Source organism: Xenopus laevis, chromosome 5S (genome assembly GCF_017654675.1).
Source record: "Xenopus laevis strain J_2021 chromosome 5S, Xenopus_laevis_v10.1, whole genome shotgun sequence".
Classification (NCBI taxonomy): Eukaryota; Metazoa; Chordata; class Amphibia; order Anura; family Pipidae; genus Xenopus; species Xenopus laevis.
Window position 1 is genome coordinate 133,298,994 of NC_054380.1, and position 20,311 is coordinate 133,319,304.

At 42.5% G+C, this 20,311-nt stretch overlaps 1 protein-coding gene across 3 annotated transcripts in view; it reads right to left on the reverse strand.

Moving 5' to 3' along the window:
* The window catches only part of LOC108718268 (intersectin-2), a 94,527-nt gene that overhangs the window by 41,920 nt on the left and 32,296 nt on the right, over positions 1–20,311 (reverse strand). For all 3 annotated transcript variants that reach the window (XM_041565075.1, XM_018265982.2, XM_041565076.1), the window contains exons 8-15: positions 19,784–19,926; positions 18,867–18,930; positions 8,868–9,005; positions 7,273–7,370; positions 6,009–6,271; positions 3,002–3,151; positions 1,994–2,134; positions 693–780 (exon numbers count right to left, since the gene is read on the reverse strand). In XM_041565075.1, coding sequence (XP_041421009.1) covers positions 693–780; positions 1,994–2,134; positions 3,002–3,151; positions 6,009–6,271; positions 7,273–7,370; positions 8,868–9,005; positions 18,867–18,930; positions 19,784–19,926 — 1,085 coding nt within the window. The remainder of the gene's footprint in view (positions 1–692; positions 781–1,993; positions 2,135–3,001; positions 3,152–6,008; positions 6,272–7,272; positions 7,371–8,867; positions 9,006–18,866; positions 18,931–19,783; positions 19,927–20,311) is intronic.

Sequence of the window (20,311 nt, forward strand, 5' to 3'; positions counted from 1 at the left end):
TTTGTGAGCCACATTTAAATGTAAAAAGAGTTGGAGAGCAGTGCACCTGGTTTTTATGAAACCAAAACTTGCATCTAAGCCTGGAATTCAAAAATAAGCACCTGCTTTGAGGCCACTAGGAGCAACAGCAAAGGGGTTGGTGAGCAACATGTTGCTCTTGAGGTACTGGTTGGGGATCACTGCTCTAGGGACAAGAGGAACCTTTTAACGCTGTGGGGGTTAAGTAGGGACTGGAGGAGTCGGTATACTTACCCCCCACGGGCCAAGAGCATTCTGTGTCCTGGCCAGTTTAAGATATAAGAACAACACTCAATAGTAAAATCCAGGTCCCACTGAGACACATTCAGTTACATTGAGTCGGAGAAACAACAGCCTGCCAGAAAGCAGTTCCATCCTAAAGTGCTGGCTCTTTCTGAAAGCACATGACCAGGCAAAATGACCTGAGATGCACCTACACACCAATATTACAACTAAAAAATACACTTGTTGGTTTAGGAATTAAATTTTATATTGTAGCGTGAATTATTTGCAGTGTAAACAGTGTCATTTAGAAATAAAAACTACATCATAAAAATCGTGACAGAATCCCGTTAAAAAAATATGTGCGTATGTGTGTGCATGAACAGTTGCTGTGGCTATAGAATGTCAAAAGATACCAGGCCTTTATCGGTACAAGGACTGCAGGCTCTTACCATTAGAGTTAACAGCTTGAATCTGATTAACCTTCTCATTCAGAAACTGCTTTTCAGGAAGCATAATGCTCAGCTTGCTTTGATATTCCTAGAACAAACAAACCATGATTAGTTTAGGAAAAGACACATCGGCCTCACATTTACTCTTCTGCATACATTAAGTAAAGCACAAATGTATGGCCTACTGCTAGAAGTCTATACGGGGTGGGGGGGTGTATGGGTGTGTGTGTGTGTGTGGGGGTGTGGGTGCACAAACCTAGGTGTGCCTGTAGAGTGAATATTAGCCTGTTAATACAGATTGTACGCTGCTTCTGGAGACCAGCACATGCCATAACCTTGAAGCCAGCATGAGGTCATCGGCTGGGCGTCCGGACGTGCACAGGTGCAATGACACACCCGGGCGCATGTGCAAATTTCAATTTAAAAGGTGCTAAGCATTTGACTATCCTTCCTGGTTTTTGACGCTTGCCTGTTGTTTTGACTACGATTCTTGCAGACAGCCTTTGAACTTTTGCCAGCCTAAAGCAACGATTCTTGCCGCTAGCCTTTGAACGTTGCCTGCATAAAACGGCGATTCTTGCCGCCAGCCTTTAAACTCTGCCAGGTCCGACTAAGCCGCTGTTTTCCCCATCGTACACTTTGCTTGTGAATAAGATCCCTGCCTTTTTCCGCAGCAGAATGTCCGGGGCCCAAAAAGGGCGCTGGTGAAAACCGGGGAAAGTGGGGCTCTCTTGTTCACTTAGAAGTTGTTCCTGGGTAGTAGACGGGCTTCACAGCATACAGGTCGTAACAGATTAGCTTGAGCCCAAACATGGAGCCACTCAGGCTGCCACTCCTGTTGTGTCCCTCGAGACGTTTCTCAAGCAACTGGAGATTTAGGAGGCAAAATGGCACCATCTGTCCCAGACCCTTCAGCATTTTTCAACCAGGAAGGATTGTCAAATAATGCTTTGGAAGACAAGCTTGAGCAATGATTACTGTCAGAGATTCAAATTAAATTTGGTGCCAAGTGTGATGTCAGCACGGCCTCTGTCTTTACAGGGCATTGCACATGCCCCCGGGTGCGTCATTGCACCTGTGCCCATCCGGAAGCCTGGCCAATGACCTCATGCTGGCGCTTGTCCGGGTGCCAGCGCTGGAGAGACTCTGGGAGCTGGCATGCTTCGAGGTAAGGGCACGCGCCTGTCTCCCAGAGCACCTTACACCGATATAGAGAAAGATCAAGAAACTCCTATATTGACAATAATAGTATCAGTCTGCAAACTGCCATATCCTTTGACCTGACAGATAATATCGCTCACCTGCAGTTCTTGTTGCAATTGCTTGATTTCCATAATTCCTGCGTCACACTTTCTGTCTAAGGTCTCCAGCTCAGTCCTCTTCAGGTGTTTTTTCCCTCGTACATCTTGGACTCTCGAAGTGATCTGCTGGTGTTTATCCTCCTGCAAAAGGTCAAATTCATAACAACAGGTACAGTTCTAAAGCAGAACTCACTTGCACAGTACTCTTCTCCTCTCTGTGACTGACTCCTCTCTGTAGGTAAATGGACAGACAAAGTAGAAAAGGGGAAGGAGGTACTTATATAATATACACCTCCCATGTACAGATTGTGGGCTTTTCTGATACCATAATAAACACCCTGTGCAATGAACTGGCCATGGGGGGAACATGAGAGCACCCGAGAGCTGGTGTACATGGGAAGGTATTTTTATTCTGGGGGTTCACGGTTATGGACCATGAGGTGTTTCGAATCCTGCAATGAGGGATTCAAATTCTAAACTTTGGGTCGCTTCCTATTGATGTCAATGACTTTTTGATCGCTGCTAAACAAAAATGCTTGCATGCCACTGTTGCTCTTTAAAGTGAAACTTTGGCTAATAATCTGTTTGGTGCACCTTATTTAATGCACCTTAATTGATCAGTCATTGCTGTTACAAAATTGTTTCTAAAATCCTAATGTCTCAATTGTACCCCAACTCTAGCATGTAGGGCCCTCTAATCCTATTGTACTCTGTAAAACTTTGTTTGTTATTCCCCATTTATTTCCTGTAAACTAAGGTAAAGCACTATGTAACTGCGTAGATGTTCTATCACGTATCTGCCTTCGCCCTCGACAAAGCAGGTCACAATAAAGAGCGTTAGTGAAGACAATCACTTACGATCATTTGCTATAATGGTTTGTGGCCTATGAGATCTCTTGTGACTTGTAACAAGTTTTATTTCCTGTTTTGTTCTGTTTTTTTAGAATGAAGAAGAAATCATCAAACTGTCTTAAACCCAAGATAACTCTACCCGCCCTATTCTCTTACAAGTGCTTCCAGTTCCAGCTGTAAGCTCTTCTTCTTGGACTTCAGCTTCACAATCTCCTCCTGCTCTCTGTTCCTCTGGTTGAACAGCTCATGCCGACGGATCCTCTCCAGCTCCTGCTGCCTCTGCCGCTCAAGCTCTTGCTTTGCTGCCTGAAAAATAATAAACAATAGTCTAATTATTATAAATTCATTGACATAGAATAATGGTAAATAGACTTTTGCCATCACATATCTGTGGAATAGTTCATGAATAAATTTTTACTCCAGCCAGTATCAACTCCCATTTCTGAGCAGGGAAATACAGTGGTGTGAAAAACTATTTGCCCCCTTCCTGATTTCTTATTCTTTTGCATGTTTGTCACACAATATGTTTCTGATCATCAAACACATTTAACTATTAGTCAAAGATAACACAAGTAAACACAAAATGCAGTTTTTAAATGAGGGTTTTTATTATTTAGGGAGAAAAGAAATCCAAACCTGTGTGAAAAAGTAATTGCCCCCTGAACCTAATAACTGGTGGGCCACCCTTAGCAGCAATAACTGCAATCAAGCATTTGCAATAGCTTGCAACGAGTCTTTTACAGCGCTCTGGAGGAATTTTGGCCCACTCATCTTTGCAGAATTGTTGTAATTCAGCTTTATTTGAGGGTTTTCTAGCATGAACCGCCTTTTTAAGGTCATGCCACAACATCTCAATAGGATTCAGGTCAGGACTTTGACTAGGCCACTCCAAAGTCTTCATTTTGTTTTTCTTCAGCCATTCAGAGGTGGATTTGCTAGTGTGTTTTGGGTCATTGTCCTGCTGCAGCACCCAAGATCGCTTCAGCTTGAGTTGACGAACAGATGGCCGGACATTCTCCTTCAGGATTTTTTGGTAGACAGTAGAATTCATGGTTCCATTTATCACAGCAAGTCTTCCAGGTCCTGAAGCAGCAAAACAACCCCAGACCATCACACTACCACCACCATATTTTACTGTTGGTATGATGTTCTTTTTCTGAAATGCTGTGTTACTTTTACGCCAGATGTAACGGGACGCGCACCTTCCAAAAAGTTCAACTTTTGTCTCGTCGGTCCACAAGGTATTTTCCCAAAAGTCTTGGCAATCATTGAGATGTTTTTTAGCAAAATTGAGACGAGCCTTAATGTTCTTTTTGCTTAAAAGTGGTTTGCGCCTTGGAAATGTGCCATGCAGGCCGTTTTTGCCCAGTCTCTTTCTTATGGTGGAGTCGTGAACACTGACCTTAATTGAGGCAAGTGAGGCCTGCAGTTCTTTAGATGTTGTCCTGGGGTCTTTTGTGGCCTCTCGGATGAGTTGTCTCTGCGCTCTTGGGGTAATTTTGGTCGGCCGGCCACTCCTGGGAAGGTTCACCACTGTTCCATGTTTTTGCCATTTGTGGATAATGGCTCTCACTGTGGTTCGCTGGAGTCCCAAAGCTTTAGAAATGGCTTTATAACCTTTGAAATTGAACTCAGGTGTGATAAACCACAGTTAAGTTATTTTTTAACAAGGGGGGCAATCACTTTTTCACACAGGCCCATGTAGATTTGGAGTTTTTTTTCTCCCTTAATAACGTAAACCTTCATTTAAAAACTGCATTTTGTGTTCAATTATGTTATCTTTGACTAATAGTTAACGGTTTTTGATGAGCAGAAACATTTAAGTGTGACAAACATGCAAAAGAATAAGAAATCAGGAAGGGGGCAAATAGTTTTTCACACCACTGTATATATAAATGACAAATCAAAAGCTAGTAAGATATGGGTATATTTATACATCATATCTGTTCTAAAAAAAACTGGATCTCTTTAATTAATAATATATTTTGCTCTGAAAGAGAGGGGCACAATGATGTACATCTTCTGGGAATGCCCGTTGATAAAGTCCTATTGGGATCAAATTATCGATATAGCCGAAGAAATATTAAATTATACGTTAGGTGGACATCCTGAATACTACCTGTTGTCTCACTCAGAGAAATCTATCAGGAGTCTTGTGTCTTCGAGGTGCTATCAGCAGGTACAGAAGAACAAAACATAATCTTCACCTCCATCTGGTGGAGATGGTTAAACTTTAAAGAAACGTATCGGTACAAATCACTGATCTAACACAGCATCTCCGAGCCCTTCTTTTTTTTTTTCCCTCCCTCCCACTCTCTTCTTTCCTCTTTTTGGAAACTGCTTTTGCTATTAAACTTTGCACATCAATGGCTAGATAAATGTTATGCATATGGCTTCAATGAGCTGAAAGTGTGAAATTACTTTGTATACTTTGAAAATGTTTACAATTATTTCTGTGTGCTGTATTGAAACTTCAATTAAAAATTACAATATGAAAAAAATAATATATTTTGCTGTCACAATGTGGGTTTTTTGGGGCCAATATGTGATTAATGAATCTGAGTCATAATAAATACATTGTGGAGCTTCTACAAAACACACAACAATGCATTTAGAACTAGGACAACACAGAAATATATTTTACAAAATCAAGTCAAATCCTATTACAAACTTTTTTCTTTTAGAGCTTAAAAGGTGGTCTTACACGGGCCGATAAAAGCTGCTGACAGACCGAGACGGGCAGGGGTAAAAATCCCATTGGATCGCAGACCGCATCTGTTTGTTAATCAGACCAACCATATTCCATACATTAGGAATGGATCATTGGGTCCTAGTGCCCATGATTAGCCTGATATCGCCCAAGATGGGCATATTGGGGAGAGATTTCACCAAACGAGCAGATCTCTATGTATATGGCCACCTTAAAGAGTTTCTGAGAGGTCCTGAGTTTCTATGTAGGTTTCCTCTGCATTCTCTAAAAACAAACAGGCAAATTACCTCCAGATAATATGAGCATGTGTGAATGTGATAGAGACCTTTGATTGTAAACTCCACTGGAGCAGGAATTGGTGTGAATGATTTAAAATATTTGCACTTCCCCTTGCTAATTACAAAGAAACTTTTCTTTCTAAAAATACTGTCACATTCATCTGTAAGTTCTCACCTCTCTTCTTTCAATTTCCTTCCTCTTCTCTTCCTCCCTCTGCCTCTCTAGCTCACGCTGCCGCTCCATTCGCCTTTCTTGCTCCAGCTGCTTCTTTCGCTCCAGCTCCTGACGCTCCCTCTCTCTGCGCTCCAGCTCTTCCCGCTCTTTCTGTGCCTTTCTCTGGGCTTCTCTTTGCTGCTGCTCCATGAGCACGTGCCTCCTCTTCTCCAGCTCCATGTTGCCCTTCTCAATGTTCTCCTGTCGCCTCTCCTCAAATGTCGCTTATGATACATACAAATTGTGAGAGTCAATGTACAAGGCAGGGCTAACAAAATCTATTCATTTTCTGTTTCCTTGTTAAAAGATCTGAAAAAAGCTATTTGAATTAGTCTTAATACAAAACATAATTTGCACATTAAGGGGGTTATTTATCAAAATCCAAATTTACATCATTAGTTTCTGAAATATACTCAGAGCAAGTCCTAGTCAAAACTAGTACTAGTTTTGACCAGAAAACCCCAATTTGTTTTTGTAATTTTGTCCGAAAACCACAAAATCTTCGGATTTTTGCACGAAATCCAGCGGAGATCAGGATATCTTTGGGACTTCTCTCATTGACTTTTATATGCAAACTCGGCAGGTCTAAGATGCCGGAATTTTTGAATATGACGTTTTCCATCCTCAGGATTTTATAGTACAAAAAAACCTCGAGTTTTTGGCATTTGGACTTTAACAAATAATCCCCTAAATTTGAAAAAATGCAGCTTTTTTTGTTCAGTGCTTTAAAGTCACATAATGAAGGGGCTGGATTTGCATCAGCGAATCAAAATCTTTTAAAAAGTGCAGAGATTCGGCAGAATCCTGAATAAGATTAACCTTTCAAATGCATATTTAAAGGGGAACTAAACCTTTCTTTTAAGCAAAGGGCCCCCTCCCCAACCAGACACCCCAAATGGACCTGCACACCAGTACCTGACCAGAAAAGGCTGGTCAGGTTCATTTGGGAAAGCAGCATTATGCTTACAAGATGGAGCATTTAACTTCTTCATACTATTTTGTAATTGGTCTATGACAGATTAAATGTTTTACATAAAATTGCATTAAAACCCCACTACAATCCTTGCTTTCTAAAGATATCCCCCATTTTATTTTAAAATCTCATCACTGAATAGCACATAGAACATAGCTTGAATTCTAGCCATGCATCTTGAAATTGACCTTTTGAAAGCCATTAGTGATATAAAACATTTAGGGACATTAAACATCTGAGAGCTCAACTCACCTGCTGTGGTTTTTTGAGGTGGTTCTTCCTCTTGCATTCTGTGGTACAGAGGTACCGTTCCATTGATAGGGTCACTAGCAGTGATACTTACATTACCACTATATGGGAAACAGGCAAAAACATTTCATTAGGTCCTACATCCTTAGAACACAGTTGGGTCACAGCCACGGATCCCTTGAGTGAATGGATCAATAATATTTGGAGATTTATGGCAGCTCCCAATCATTAGCACAAATACAAATAAAAGACATTGTGTGAATGTGGCACTGGCCTTACACTTAACATGGGAAACAACAGAGAATTATTTTGCTTCTACAACGACATCCCGTTATTAGTGTTAATTTAAAGGAGAACTAAAGCCTAACTAAAGAAGTAGGTAGAAATGTTGTACATGATGTTTTGTGCTTCTGTTCCAGCCCAAGGCAACCACAGCCCTTTAGCAGTAAAGATCTGTGTCTCCAAAGATGCCCCAGTAGTTCCCCATCTTCTTTTCTGCTGATTCACTGCACATGCTCTGTGCTGCTGTCACTTACTGAGCTTAGGGACCCACTCACAATATACAGTACACATAGAATAGAAATGTCACAATATAAGGCTGATTAGTAATTAATACAGATAATTACAACATGGCAGCACAGAAACCAGTGCAATTAGCATCAGAATTTAATAATCAGCAAACCTGTAGCATCAGCTTATATTACAGCCAGGGAAGCTCATTTTCTGCTGGATAATTAGTGACGAGCCCTAAGCTTAGCTTCTCAACAGCCAATCAGAGCCCACTGAGCATGCGAGTGTCACAGACACTTTCCAAGATGGTGACCCCCTGTGACAAGTTTGAAGTCCTGGATCATTGCTGCTATTGACAAGCTGAAACTTTGGGCTGGTGCAATAAGTTCACTATATAAAATATGTCCTTTTTAGCCAAGTTTATGTTTTAGTTCTCCTTTAAATAGAGACAATAAGCTCTTTATAAAAACCCTGCTCTCTTCACCCCTTTATGGCAACTGGTGAACGTTGTTATACAAAATGTTTTTTTCTGATGGAAGAGGTTATTACTTCAATGCTTCCCAATGTCACTTTCACAGAGCAAATACATCAAAATAGATCCTATGGATGATCAACTAGCAATTAGGCTGAAAAAAAAACACTTCCATCGAGTTCAACCTTTTATGTCTACTGCCAAAGTTACTTTATATACAAAAAAAGGAAATAGATATACAGATATGGGACCTGTTATACAGAATGCTCAGGACTTGGGGTTTTCTGGATAATGGATCTTTCCGTAATTTGGACCTTTATACCTTAAGTCTACTAGAAAATCATATAAACATTAAATAAACCCAATCGGCTGGTTTTGCTTCCAATAAGGATTAATTATATCTTAGTTGGGATCAAGTACAAGCTACTGTTTTATTATTAAAAAAGGAAATTGTTTTTAAAAAATTGGATTACATTGATAAAATGGAGTCTATGGGAGACGGCCTTTCCATAATTCAGAGCTTTCTGGATAATGGGTTTCCCGATAACGGATCCCATACCTGTACCATATATCCCTGTAAGTAATGATAATAATTGCTAATTGCTAAATTACATACCGAAAATTAGGAGGAACCATTTCTGGGGGAAGAGTGAGTGGGAGTGGCAGCCCAACTTTAGCCATATCCGTTAAATACATGGCTAGAACAAATTCATCCGCTTTTAGCTTTCCATCTTTGTCAATATCAGCCAAGCTCCTAAAGTAATAAAAAGATACAAAGAACATGAATGAGTAAACAAAATAAATAAAAATGACTATATAGTTCAGTACACTGGTTTTTAAAGGAAAACTATACCAACAAACAATCTAGGTCTCTAATAAAACAGCTCCATTTTCATAATAAGATACTTTTCTAGTAGTAAGTGCCATTGGGTAATCCTAAATAGAAAATTGCCATTTAAAAAAAAAATAGATTTTTGTAGTTACCGTTAAATCCTTTTCTCTTGTCCTACATTGGGGGACACAGGCACCATGGGGATGAAGATCCTGTTGCTTGGAGAAAGGACACTAAAAGGTTAAAGTGGCTCCTCCTCCTCCTGCTCTGGGCTTCATCCCCGCCTACCTCCTCAATCCTCAGTTTTCTGACCGAAGAAGAGATGACGAGCCCTACCAATTGCCCATGTGAAGAGAAGGAGCACCTCCCCAATGCAAGTTAAGCACGGTATGAACCACCTGCTGTTTGAACTTGTTGGTATTTGAACAATAAAAATTGTATAAGATATTACCTGATCAACATTAACTCGAACTAATACAGGGAGGGAAGGCCTGTGTCCCCCAATGTAGGACAAGAGAAAAGGATTTAACGGTAAGTACAAAAATCTATTTTTCTCTTGCCTAGATTGGGGGACACAGGCACCATGGGGACGTCCCAAAGCTACCCATGAGGGCGGGACTTTTTACCCCTAGTGTTCAGGGAATAACCACCTGCAAAACTTTCCTGCTGAAGCTCGCTTCGGCTGAGGCGAATGTATGCACCTTGTAGAATTTGGAAAAGGTGTGTGTGGATGACCACACTGCAGCCCTACAGACCTGTTCTGCTGAAGCCTGGAGGCGAACCACCCAAGAAGTGCTGAGTGAAGAAGTATAATGAGCTGAACCCGGAAGGGTGTGGCCTTACCTCATACCTCATAGGCCTTCAAGATTGTTGACCTAATCCATCTTGCATTGGTGGCCTTAGATGCCTTAAGGCTTTTCCGTGGTCCTTCTGGTAAGACAAAGAGGTTGTCTAGCTTCCTTCTACTCTTGGTAGCCCTGGTGTATGTTCGGAGAGAACGAACCACATCTACGTATGTAACTGTTCCAAAGTTGTCTTTTGTTCAGGACAAAATGAAGGAACCACCAGGTCCTGGTTAAGATGGAACTCCTTAGGATGAAATCCAGGGTAGGCCTCAACACCGCCTTGTCCTTGGAAAAAATCAAAAATGGTGGACGACAGGATAGAGCTGCTAGTTCTGAAACTAGTCTAGCCGAAGTGATGGCTAATAGAAAACTACCTTAAGAGTCAGCAGAGGTAATGGAATTGATCCAATGGCTCGAACGGTTGCTCCTGCAATACAAAAGGTACCATATTGAGATCCCAGGGAGGGATTGTATGACGGTATGGAGGTATCATCCTCAATGCTCCCTGTAGGAAGGTCTTGATGTTGGGCAGCATTGCAAGCTGCTGCTGAAAAAGGATAGATAAGGCTGATACCTGAACATTCAGTGAGCTGAGTGCCAGCCCTTATTTCTAAACCCTCCTGAAGGAATAACAATAGGCTACTTTCGTCCCAGGACTGTGGGTCTTTGGCTTTAGATTTACACCAGGATATGAATGTCCTCCATACCCTGTGGTAGATGCGTGCGGAGACGGGCTTTCTGGCCCGGTATGGCCTTTTTTGGAACTCCTGATCTGGCTAGGATTATGGCCTCAAGTGTCATGCCGTTAAAGCCAGCCATGGTGAACTCGGGTGGAGGATCAGTCCCTGAGATAACAGATCCATTCTGTCTGGAAGATGGAATGGTATGTCCACTGATGAACTTATGAGCTCTTCGAACCAAGTGTGGTGTGGCCAGTAGGGTGCCACTAGAACTGTTCCTACCCTTCTTGATTACCCTTGGCAGAAGTGCCAGTGGTGGGAAGACATATGCTAGGTGAAACTGCCACAGAACCACAAGTGTGTCCAATGCTAGGGCCAGAGGGTCATTGCTTCTTGTGAAGAACCTCGTAAGCTGGTTGTTGTACCTGGATGCCATTAAGTCTACTTCCGGAGTGCCCCACCTTGCCAGAATCAGTTGAAAAAGCCTCTGGGTGTAGGCTCCACTCTCCCTGATCTGAGGTCTCTCGGCTGAGAAAATCTGCTATCCAGTTGTCCACTCCAGGGATATGAACTGCGGAGATAGCTGGTACCGTGTTTTACACCCACAGAAGAATTTGCTGTGCCTTTGCGAGGGCAGCTTGACTCCTTGTGCCTCCTTGGTGGTTGATGTAAGCCAACGCTGTCACATTGCCTGACTGTATTCTTACAGGTAGATCTTGAAGTCTGCCTGACCATTGGAGCAATGACAGGTAGATTGCTCTTAATTCCAGGATGTTGATGGGGACTAGTTCTTTCTGTGACCAACGTCCCTGTACGGTTAGGTCTCCCAATACTTCTCCCCAACCTTGTAGACTGGCATCTGTTGTGATGACTGTACACTGGTGATTGGGGGAAGGGTTTTCCTGACGGAAGTGTTGTTGGTCAAAGCCACCAATTGATAGAGGTTCAAACTAGTTTTGATAGGGGAATCCTGCAGTTTAGGTTCACTCAGTTCCTCCTCTGGTGTTGGAGTAAGGCTCTGGTGTGGAGCTGCGCATATGGAATCGCAGGAGAACACTATAGTCCCCAGCACTCTCATGGCAACCTTAAAAGTACCTGATCCGTTTTCTGCAGAGCTCACAGGAGCCCCTGCATTGAGGTGATCTTGGATTGGGGAAGGAAGGCTCTTCCCAATGAAGAATTTAGCTCAAGCCCTAAATATTCTGTACTCTGAGAAGGTATGAATCGAGATTTTTGGAAGTTTATCTGCCAGCCTAACAGCATTAGTGTCTGGAGATGAGTTGTGGCCAGTGCCATGGAACGGGCTTTTACCAGTTGGTCGTCCAGGTATGGTATGACACTCATTCCCTGCAGTCGCAGGTCCTCTAGAGCCGCAGCCATGACCTTTGTGAATAGCCTTTGCGCGGATGATAGTCTGAAGGGGAGTGCCAGGGATTGCCAATGTTCTCCTGCCACTGAAAAGTGAAGGAAACAGTGGTGATTGGGATGTATGGGGACATGCAGGTATGCATCTTTGAGGTCGATCACCGCCCTGAAATCCTCTATGTCCAGGGACATTAGGACTGACTGGATGGATTCCATCTTGAAGTGGTGCTTCTTTACATGGTCGTTTAGTGCCTTTAGGTCTAGCACCAGGTGAAAAGATCCATCCTTTTTGGGTACTATAAACAGGTTTAAGTAGAAACCGAAGCCCCTTTTACCTTTGAGGGACCGCCATTACTACCGTGGAGGCAGTCAGGGCGTGTGGAACCCCTTGGCACGCTAAGTGCCTGGGTTCTGTGGTAGGGACCCTTGAGATGGAAAATCACCCCGGAGGTAGCTGAGCGAATTCTATGAGATAGAAATGATCTGTAGGACCCAGGGGTCCAGTACTCTATGCCGTCACACCTCCCGAAGGGGTTAGCTTTCAGGGGTGGGCACCTCCTCATGCGGAGGCTGTTTTGTCCTGTGCGGGCTTAGGTGCTGCTCTGCTTCCTGACCAAGTGCTCTGCCTTGACTGGAATCTGGGGCGGGCGGAGCTTGTTGCTTTTCATGTTGGGACCTCTGGCTCTGATTGTGGCGAACGGGACGAAAAAAAAAAAAAATGGTTGCCTTTTGAAGGTAGTCCTCTTGGGTCTGTTTTGCAGAAGTAAAGTGCTCTTGCCTCCTGTAGCTTGAGAATTTACCGTCTCTGTTCAGCACCAAAAAGTTGTTTTCCGAGAATGGGAGACCAAGCAGAGACCACTTCAAGGTAAGATCTGTTGACCAATGTTTTAGCCAAAGGAAACGTCTGGCTGCAATGGATTATGCCGAAGCCCTTGTGACGAGCTTAGCCGCGCCCAGGACTGCTACGCAAATTTATATATATTTGTGTCCGCTATCGGAGCAAGAAAGAGGTCTGTGGAGGGGTCTTCTGAGCCATGAGTTGGGCCACCTGTTCCACCCAAACTTCCATTGACCTGGATACCCATGGGGTGGCAATAATAGGTCGGAGAGTTCCGCCTGCTGCTGTAAAAATCGACTTGCAGAAACCCTCAAGACCTTTGTCGATAGGATCGTTAAAGAAAGCCGCATCGGCTACTGGAATGGTGGTGGTCTTTGACAATTTAGAGACCGGTGGGTCCACTGCTGGGGGTGAAGACCAAGGTCTGTAAAGTAAAAGGATAAGTTTGAGTAAAGCGATGGAAAATTGGACTCTATGGTCTGGCGTTTTCCATTGTGCGTTAACAATGTCACCCAGCTGTTCATAGGCTGGAAAGACACAAGAAGACTTCTTTTGTGAAAATGTTTTTGGTTCGCTCTGCTAAAGGTGGGGTGTGCCTGAATCAGGCTCTCGACCTCTCATTGTGGTATCCTGATCCTATTCATCTGCGGATAGGATCTGTCCCTCTTCCTGTTCATCAGGCAAAACAGGTGGGGAAAGGGGAGGTCGCTTTGTGGCCGACTGCTGAGTGACCGGTCTGTGGGTCTGTGTAGATAGGTGCTGTAGGACCTTATCTAGAGTCTCTGGAATTCTGGCTAGGTTTTGTAGACCCGCTAGAGATAGAGCGCACACCAATTCAGAATCCAAGCTCGTTTGATTAGCCGTAGCTGTCGCAGAGCTGGCTGGTAGGGCTGTGTGGGATTGTAATTGTGCAGTGACTGCTGCAGTCTTACAGGCTTCACATATTGGCTCAGCCAAAACACTAGCAAATTTAGGTCTGCAAGTAGCCCATGCCAAATACTAAATTGCATTGGTGGTACATGCAGTTGCCTGCTTGGGAAGGGACTGGTCATCTGCCCTGCCCATCATGGCTATACTATGTAGTGCCACCCAGTAAGTAAAGATATTGAGGAATATTAGGAGAGTCCAGAGGAGTGAACCACCTCTCCCTTAGAGTGTGATCTGTGGAGACAGAGGGAAGTAGTGAAAAACCCCACAGTAGGTCCCATAGAGAGAGGGAAGTGTTAATCCCCTAGAGAAAGAGTAAGGGAAGCGTAACTACCTATTCACCAAGGTAGGAAGGAATGGTGCCTAGTTTTAGTAAGATGGCGCCCGTGAGGCGCGTGTGCAGCGACTCGTGCACAATTAAATATACGCAGCGCCAGATGGTGGCGCGAAACGTCGCTGGGAATGGCACTGAGTTACCAATGCGGGGTCTACTTTTAGTGCGGTTGTCCCATTATGATCTACATCTATAAAAGTATTGTTAGCATTCTGTTCCATAGAAAATATTACTTAAATATGATTCATGAGAAAATGTAACCTTAACATAAATATCTGAATAAAAAGCATGAAACAGGAGGGTGATTTAGACAAACTGTGTGTTGACAGTGTCTTGAGATCTACTGATGACCAGCTAAAGGTCTACTGGTAGATCCTGGCCTAGGGAAATCTTTGTCAGAGAATAGCAGTGAAAGTGAAACCAAATGCCTAGGGAAATCTCTGTCAGAGAATAGCAGTGAAAGTGAAACTAAATGGCTTTCTGCAGAGCTGACAGGCAGCATGTAATGGGGGGAGGGAGGAGGGAATTGACTTACCTCCTTGTGCCAGCCAGGAATGCTCAATAAAAGGTATACCCTCCGTCGTGGCTACTGGTGCAGCCTCCGGAGAGCGGGAACCAGTGCCCAGGGTAGTGTGGGGGGAAGCTCCCCAGCCTGCAGCCTCCGTAGAGCGGGAAGGCTATAGAGCATCTTCAGATCAGAAGTCCTTGGCTGGAGGGGTTCTGGAAGAGAAACACTGACCCCAGTAGTGGCATGATACTGAATAAATCTGTACCATTGCTCCCAGCCACGAAGCGTCCATCCTCCTTCTGAGGACACTAAAGAAAACTGAGGATTGAGGAGGTAGGCGGGGATGAAGCCCAGAGCAGGAGGAGGAGGAGCCACTTTAACCTTTTAGTGTCCTTTCTCCAAGCAACAGGATCTTCATCCCCATGGTGCCTGTGTCCCCCAATCTAGGCAAGAGAAATAAGGGCCGCCCCCTGGGATCCTAATATTCACAGTGCACACAAACAAACCAACCAGATATATTAGGTCACATGAGCCAATTAACAGAGAGAGTTCTGTATTTTGCTGCCACACTTCTTCCAGGGGCAGATTTATTAAGGGTCGAATTGAAAATTAGAATTTTCGATTTTTTTTTCTGGTCAAAACTCTCAAATTCGAATTGTGAATTATCTAAACTCGATTCCAATTTTAATCTGAATTTAGAGATTTATCACACTCTGGCCCTTTTAAATATTCAAAGTCTTCTAATCGATAGAATTGTTATATCATCCTATTCAGATTCATCTATTATTGTTTTGAAGGGATTTGTATTACTTCCATCAGTATAGACTTCCAGATTACATTGCATCACAAGAATGATATGGATGCGACTTCTGGAATCTCCCTGACATTTGATTTTTTTCAGAGAAGCGAGTTAATCGAATTCGATTCAAATTCAATTCGGTAAAATTCGTTCACGTTTTAGATTTTTTTATTAAATAACCCCCAATGGAATTTCAAATTAAATTTATTACAGTTACAATTTTTTTGCATGAATTCGAAATTCGACCTTTGATAAATGAGCCTCTTAGAGCTGTAGTGTTTCTGGTCAGGTGATCTCTGAGGCAGCACACAGTCCATCACAAAATGGTGGCTCAAGGCAAGAGATGTAAAAGGGCAATATTTACTTACAGGGCACCTGTTGGGTAAAAATATTAACCCACAACCAAAGTTGCGGGTTAATAGAGCCCGTATTCCGGTTGGAAATAACAGTAGTTTTTTTTTTTTTTTTTTTTTTTAAAAAATGCCCCATGCCAGCGCTAGGCTACCCACACCGGGAGGGAGCTCCCGCTGCGAGCAGCCATGTTGAAGTGGCAGGATGCCACGAAGCGCGTTAAGCGGGCAGCCAGGGTTCACTGCTGCTGTAATCTGCTTTTACATGTTTATTAAATAAAATTTTAATTTTTTAATACTTTTACTGGACTCCTAAGGTGCTCCGCTGTTTTTTCTTCTTGTCCTTGGAATCTATTTGACCGCATGGGATGGCGGCTGGGTGTGCAGCACGTTTGAGTTCAGCGTCTGGTAAGTGCTCCCACTAAATACAATTTTATCTGGACATGTTGTGTGTGTAGCCTAGTGCTGACAGGGGGCATTTTTTTTTTATTAGCTTTGGTTGGGGATAACATTTTTTCCCAACAGGTGCCCTTTAAATATATATTTCAGTTTGATAATATTCTTTAAAGGAAAACTATAGCCCCCCCCAAAAAATACTTATTATTTATTTTTAAAGTTTGCTTTATTTGCCTTTTTCATCTAACTCTTTCCAAAATTCAAATGGGGGTCACAGACACCATCTAAAAACATCTAATGCGCTCTGTAAGGCTACAAATGTATTGTTATTGCTACTTTTTATTACTCATCTTTTTATTCAGACTCTCTCCTATTCATAGGGTAATTTGGACCACTTCAACCTGTGTTTAAATTACAAAATGGAGAGCTGCTGGATAAAAAGCTAAATAACTCACACATAATAGAAAATGAAAACCAAATACAAATTGTGTCAGAATATCACTCTCTACATCATACTGAAAGGTAACTCACAAGTAAACAACCTCTTTAAAGAGGAACACAGACAGACATGCTATTTAATAAAAGACAATTGTGATGTAAAGTCTTAGCCTTGGGCAAACAGTAGTAGTAGTAGTTGCTGTAGAATAATGCATCACTTCAGCAACTACTTCTGTTTGCCCAGAGCTCAGAACTTTTTTTTCCAGCCAAATTGTAGACACAAATATGATCTCACGATGATGAAATGTAGCAGAGAAAGGCTTAACTGTATTGTACAGGGAATTACTCTGCATAAACAGTCACGCATTTCCCTAAACATGCTAGCTTTCCTTTCTTTGTCTCTAATCAATGCCTGCAGTTTATATGCCTGCTCATATCCTGTCTGCCGACTGTATTTTTCTCTCATTGTACTTCTGTGTTTGCCTTGAAAAGTGTAATCAAACAAGGGAAACTTATATCTAGAAAAGTTTAAGCAGATAATTAGAAAGTGCTCCTTGTAGCATGTCTAAAATTTGCTATTGTTTAAATAAGCTAGTTTGGGACGTATAGGCTTCAAAAGACTCTTAAAGGGGTTGTTCACCATTGACTTAAAGGGGTGGTTCACCTTTACGGTAACTTTTAGTATGCTATAGAATGACCTAATTCTAAGCAACTTTTCAATTGGTTTTTAATTTTTTTTTAATATTATAGTTATTTGTCTTTTTCTTCTGTTTTTTTGCAGCTTTCAAATGGGCGTCGCTGACCCCTTCAAAAAGCAAATGCTCTGTAAGGCTACAAATGTATTGTTAATGCTACTTTTAATTACTTATCTTTCTATTCAGGTCCGCTCCTACTATCCAGTCTCTGATTAAAAATAATGCATGGTTGCTAGGGTAATTTTGACTCTAGCTAACAGATTACTTCAAATGAAAATTGAAGAGCTGCTAAATAAAAAGCTTAATAACTAGGGATGCACCGATCCAGGATTCGGTTCGGGATTCGGCCTTTTTCAGCAGGATTTAACCTTCTTCCCAGCCGAACCGAATTTGCATATGCAAATTAGGGGCGGGGAGGGAAATCGCGCGACTTTTTGCCACACAACAAGGAAGTAAAAAATAATTTCCCCTTTCAACCCCTAATTTGCATATGCAAATTAGGGTTCGGATTCGGTTCGGTATTCGGCAGAATCTTTCACAAAGGATTCGGCCGAATCCAAAATAGTGGATTCGGTGCATCCCTATAAATAACTCAGAAACCTCAAATAATAAAAAAATTAAAACCAATTGCAAATTGTCTCAGAATATCACTCTCTACCTCATACTAAAAGTTATCTCAAAGGTGAACAACCCCTTTAACTGTTAGTACGATGCAGAGAATGATATTCTGAGACAATTTGCAATTGGTCTTCCTTTTTTATTATTTGTGGTTTTTGAGTTATTTCGCTTTTTATTCAGCAGCTCTCCAGTTTGCAATTTCAGCAGTCTGTTTGCTAGGATCCTAATTCCCCTAGCAACCGTGCATTGATTTAAATAAGAGACTGGAATATAAACAGGAAGGGAAAGTAGAAAGACAGGTTATAAAAAGTAGCCATAACAATACATTTGTAGCCTAAAGGTGGCCATAGACGTAGAGATCTGCTCGTTTGGCGACATCTCTCCCCGATATGCCCACATTGAAGCGGGCAATATCGGGCTGATCTGATCGTGGCCCAACGATTGGATTATAATGCATCAGATACGTGCGGTTGGATCGTGGGACCGCATACACACACAGATGCGGCTGCGATCCAACTAAATTTTTTAACCTCCCAGATTGAGATCTGCCGGGTAGGAAAGCCCGTCGGATGGCCCCACACATGGGCCAATAAGCTGCAGACTCTGTCTGTTGGCAGCTTTTATCGGCCCGTGTATGGGGGCCTTTACAGAGCATTTGTTTTTAGATGGGGTCAGTGACCCCCTTTTGAAAGCTGGAAAGAGTCAGAAGAAAAAAGAAAACAATAAAAAACTATTAAAAAAAAGAAGCAATAGAGACCAATTTAAAAGTTGCTTAGAATTGACCATTCTATATCATATTAAAAGTTAGCTTGAAGGTGAACCACCCCTTTAATTCCTTCCAGTTCATGCAGCAATCACTGTGCTGGGGTATATAAAGTAACAGAAAAAAAATACCAGCACTTATAAGGATTGCAGCATTTGAAATTGTGCAGCTACAAAGATAGACATTGCCACAAATATCCAATGAATGTTTGAGAGAACAGTAATTACCAGATAGTGGCGAGCTGTGTATGGGAAAGGCTTGATTGCACCAGAGCGTTCTTCACTTGAGAACCTGCAAAAAAAAAACATGTTTTAGTGGCGATCTACAACAGGTTGCTGACACGACTAGTTTAGACCTAAATGTTACATGCATAAGGATAATTTAGCATCAATTCACACAATTCCTGATTCCACAAGATCCACATAAAGAAGCCTAATGCCTATACTGTATGTTAAAGTTGCCATTTCCCCCCACTATACTTGTATTCCTATTGCTGATCCAATCACTGTTACAGAAGCAAACAGCTCATACATTGGGCCTATCGGGTAGGTCTGAAAAGTCGTACCGGCCTATGGAGACCTGTTGAAGGCCAGACGCTTCAGATTCTTAGGGAGGGAATTCACAAACGCTAATATAAACATAGTGGGGCTCATTTATAAACACTGGGCAAATTTGCACCTGCAGTAACCCGTAGCAACCACTCAGAGGTCTGCTTTCATTGCAAAACCTGCAGCTGGCTGAAAAAAAGCAACTCACCGATTGGTTGATATGGGTTACTGCCCAGGTACAAATCTGCTCAGTGTTTATAAATGAGCCCCAGTTTGTTTAAGGGCTCTTGCACACGAGCAGTTTTACCTGCGATCCCCTGCGTTTCGCTATCTTCCGTTCAGCCACAGGGGAGCGCAGGAGTAATCGCACTGAATTATTGTCAATAGTTTCACATGTAAGTGCCAAAATGCAGGTAAAATGCGACATGCTGCGTCTCAACCTGCGTTTGGCGCTTACATGAGTCTGTGTGAGTACAGCCCCATTGACAATAATTCAGTGTGAGTACTCCTGCCATCCCCTGCGGCTGAACAGAAGAAAGCGGGAGCGCAGGTAAAACCGCTCTTTTGTAAGAGCCCTCCCCAGCTGCAGTACACACCTGTAAGGTAGCCACTCATGGATTTATCAAGGCTGTTGAACTTCTGCCTGTATTTCAGTCTGATTGCCGGAGGCACTGCCCAGTCCTGGTTAGTGGTTTTTGGGGAGTTGCCAGTCAGCGAAGAGGGAGATGAGGAATTGGAGCTGCGGGCACATGTATAAAGGAATAGTTAGCAAATCTAGCAAGCTCTATAATAATAAGGCAGCAAGTAATTAATGTTATGGGAACGCATTTCAAATATTTCGGTCATGTACATAATCTAAAGACCTGGCCAATTACCTGGCATACATGGGCTGCACTGCCCTCTCCACATCTTGAAACAAGTACAGTAAGTCACATTTGACTGTGTGCTGGACATTGGTAGTAAGGTATCAACTGAGGTATACCAGAGATATTATGCAGCATTTTTGGTACACAAGAGGTGAGTGCTGAGATTAAAGGAACAGTAAAAGTAATGAAGTCATAATGTACTGTTGTGCTGCACTGGTAAAACGGATGTATTTGTTTCAGAAATGCAACTATAGTTCA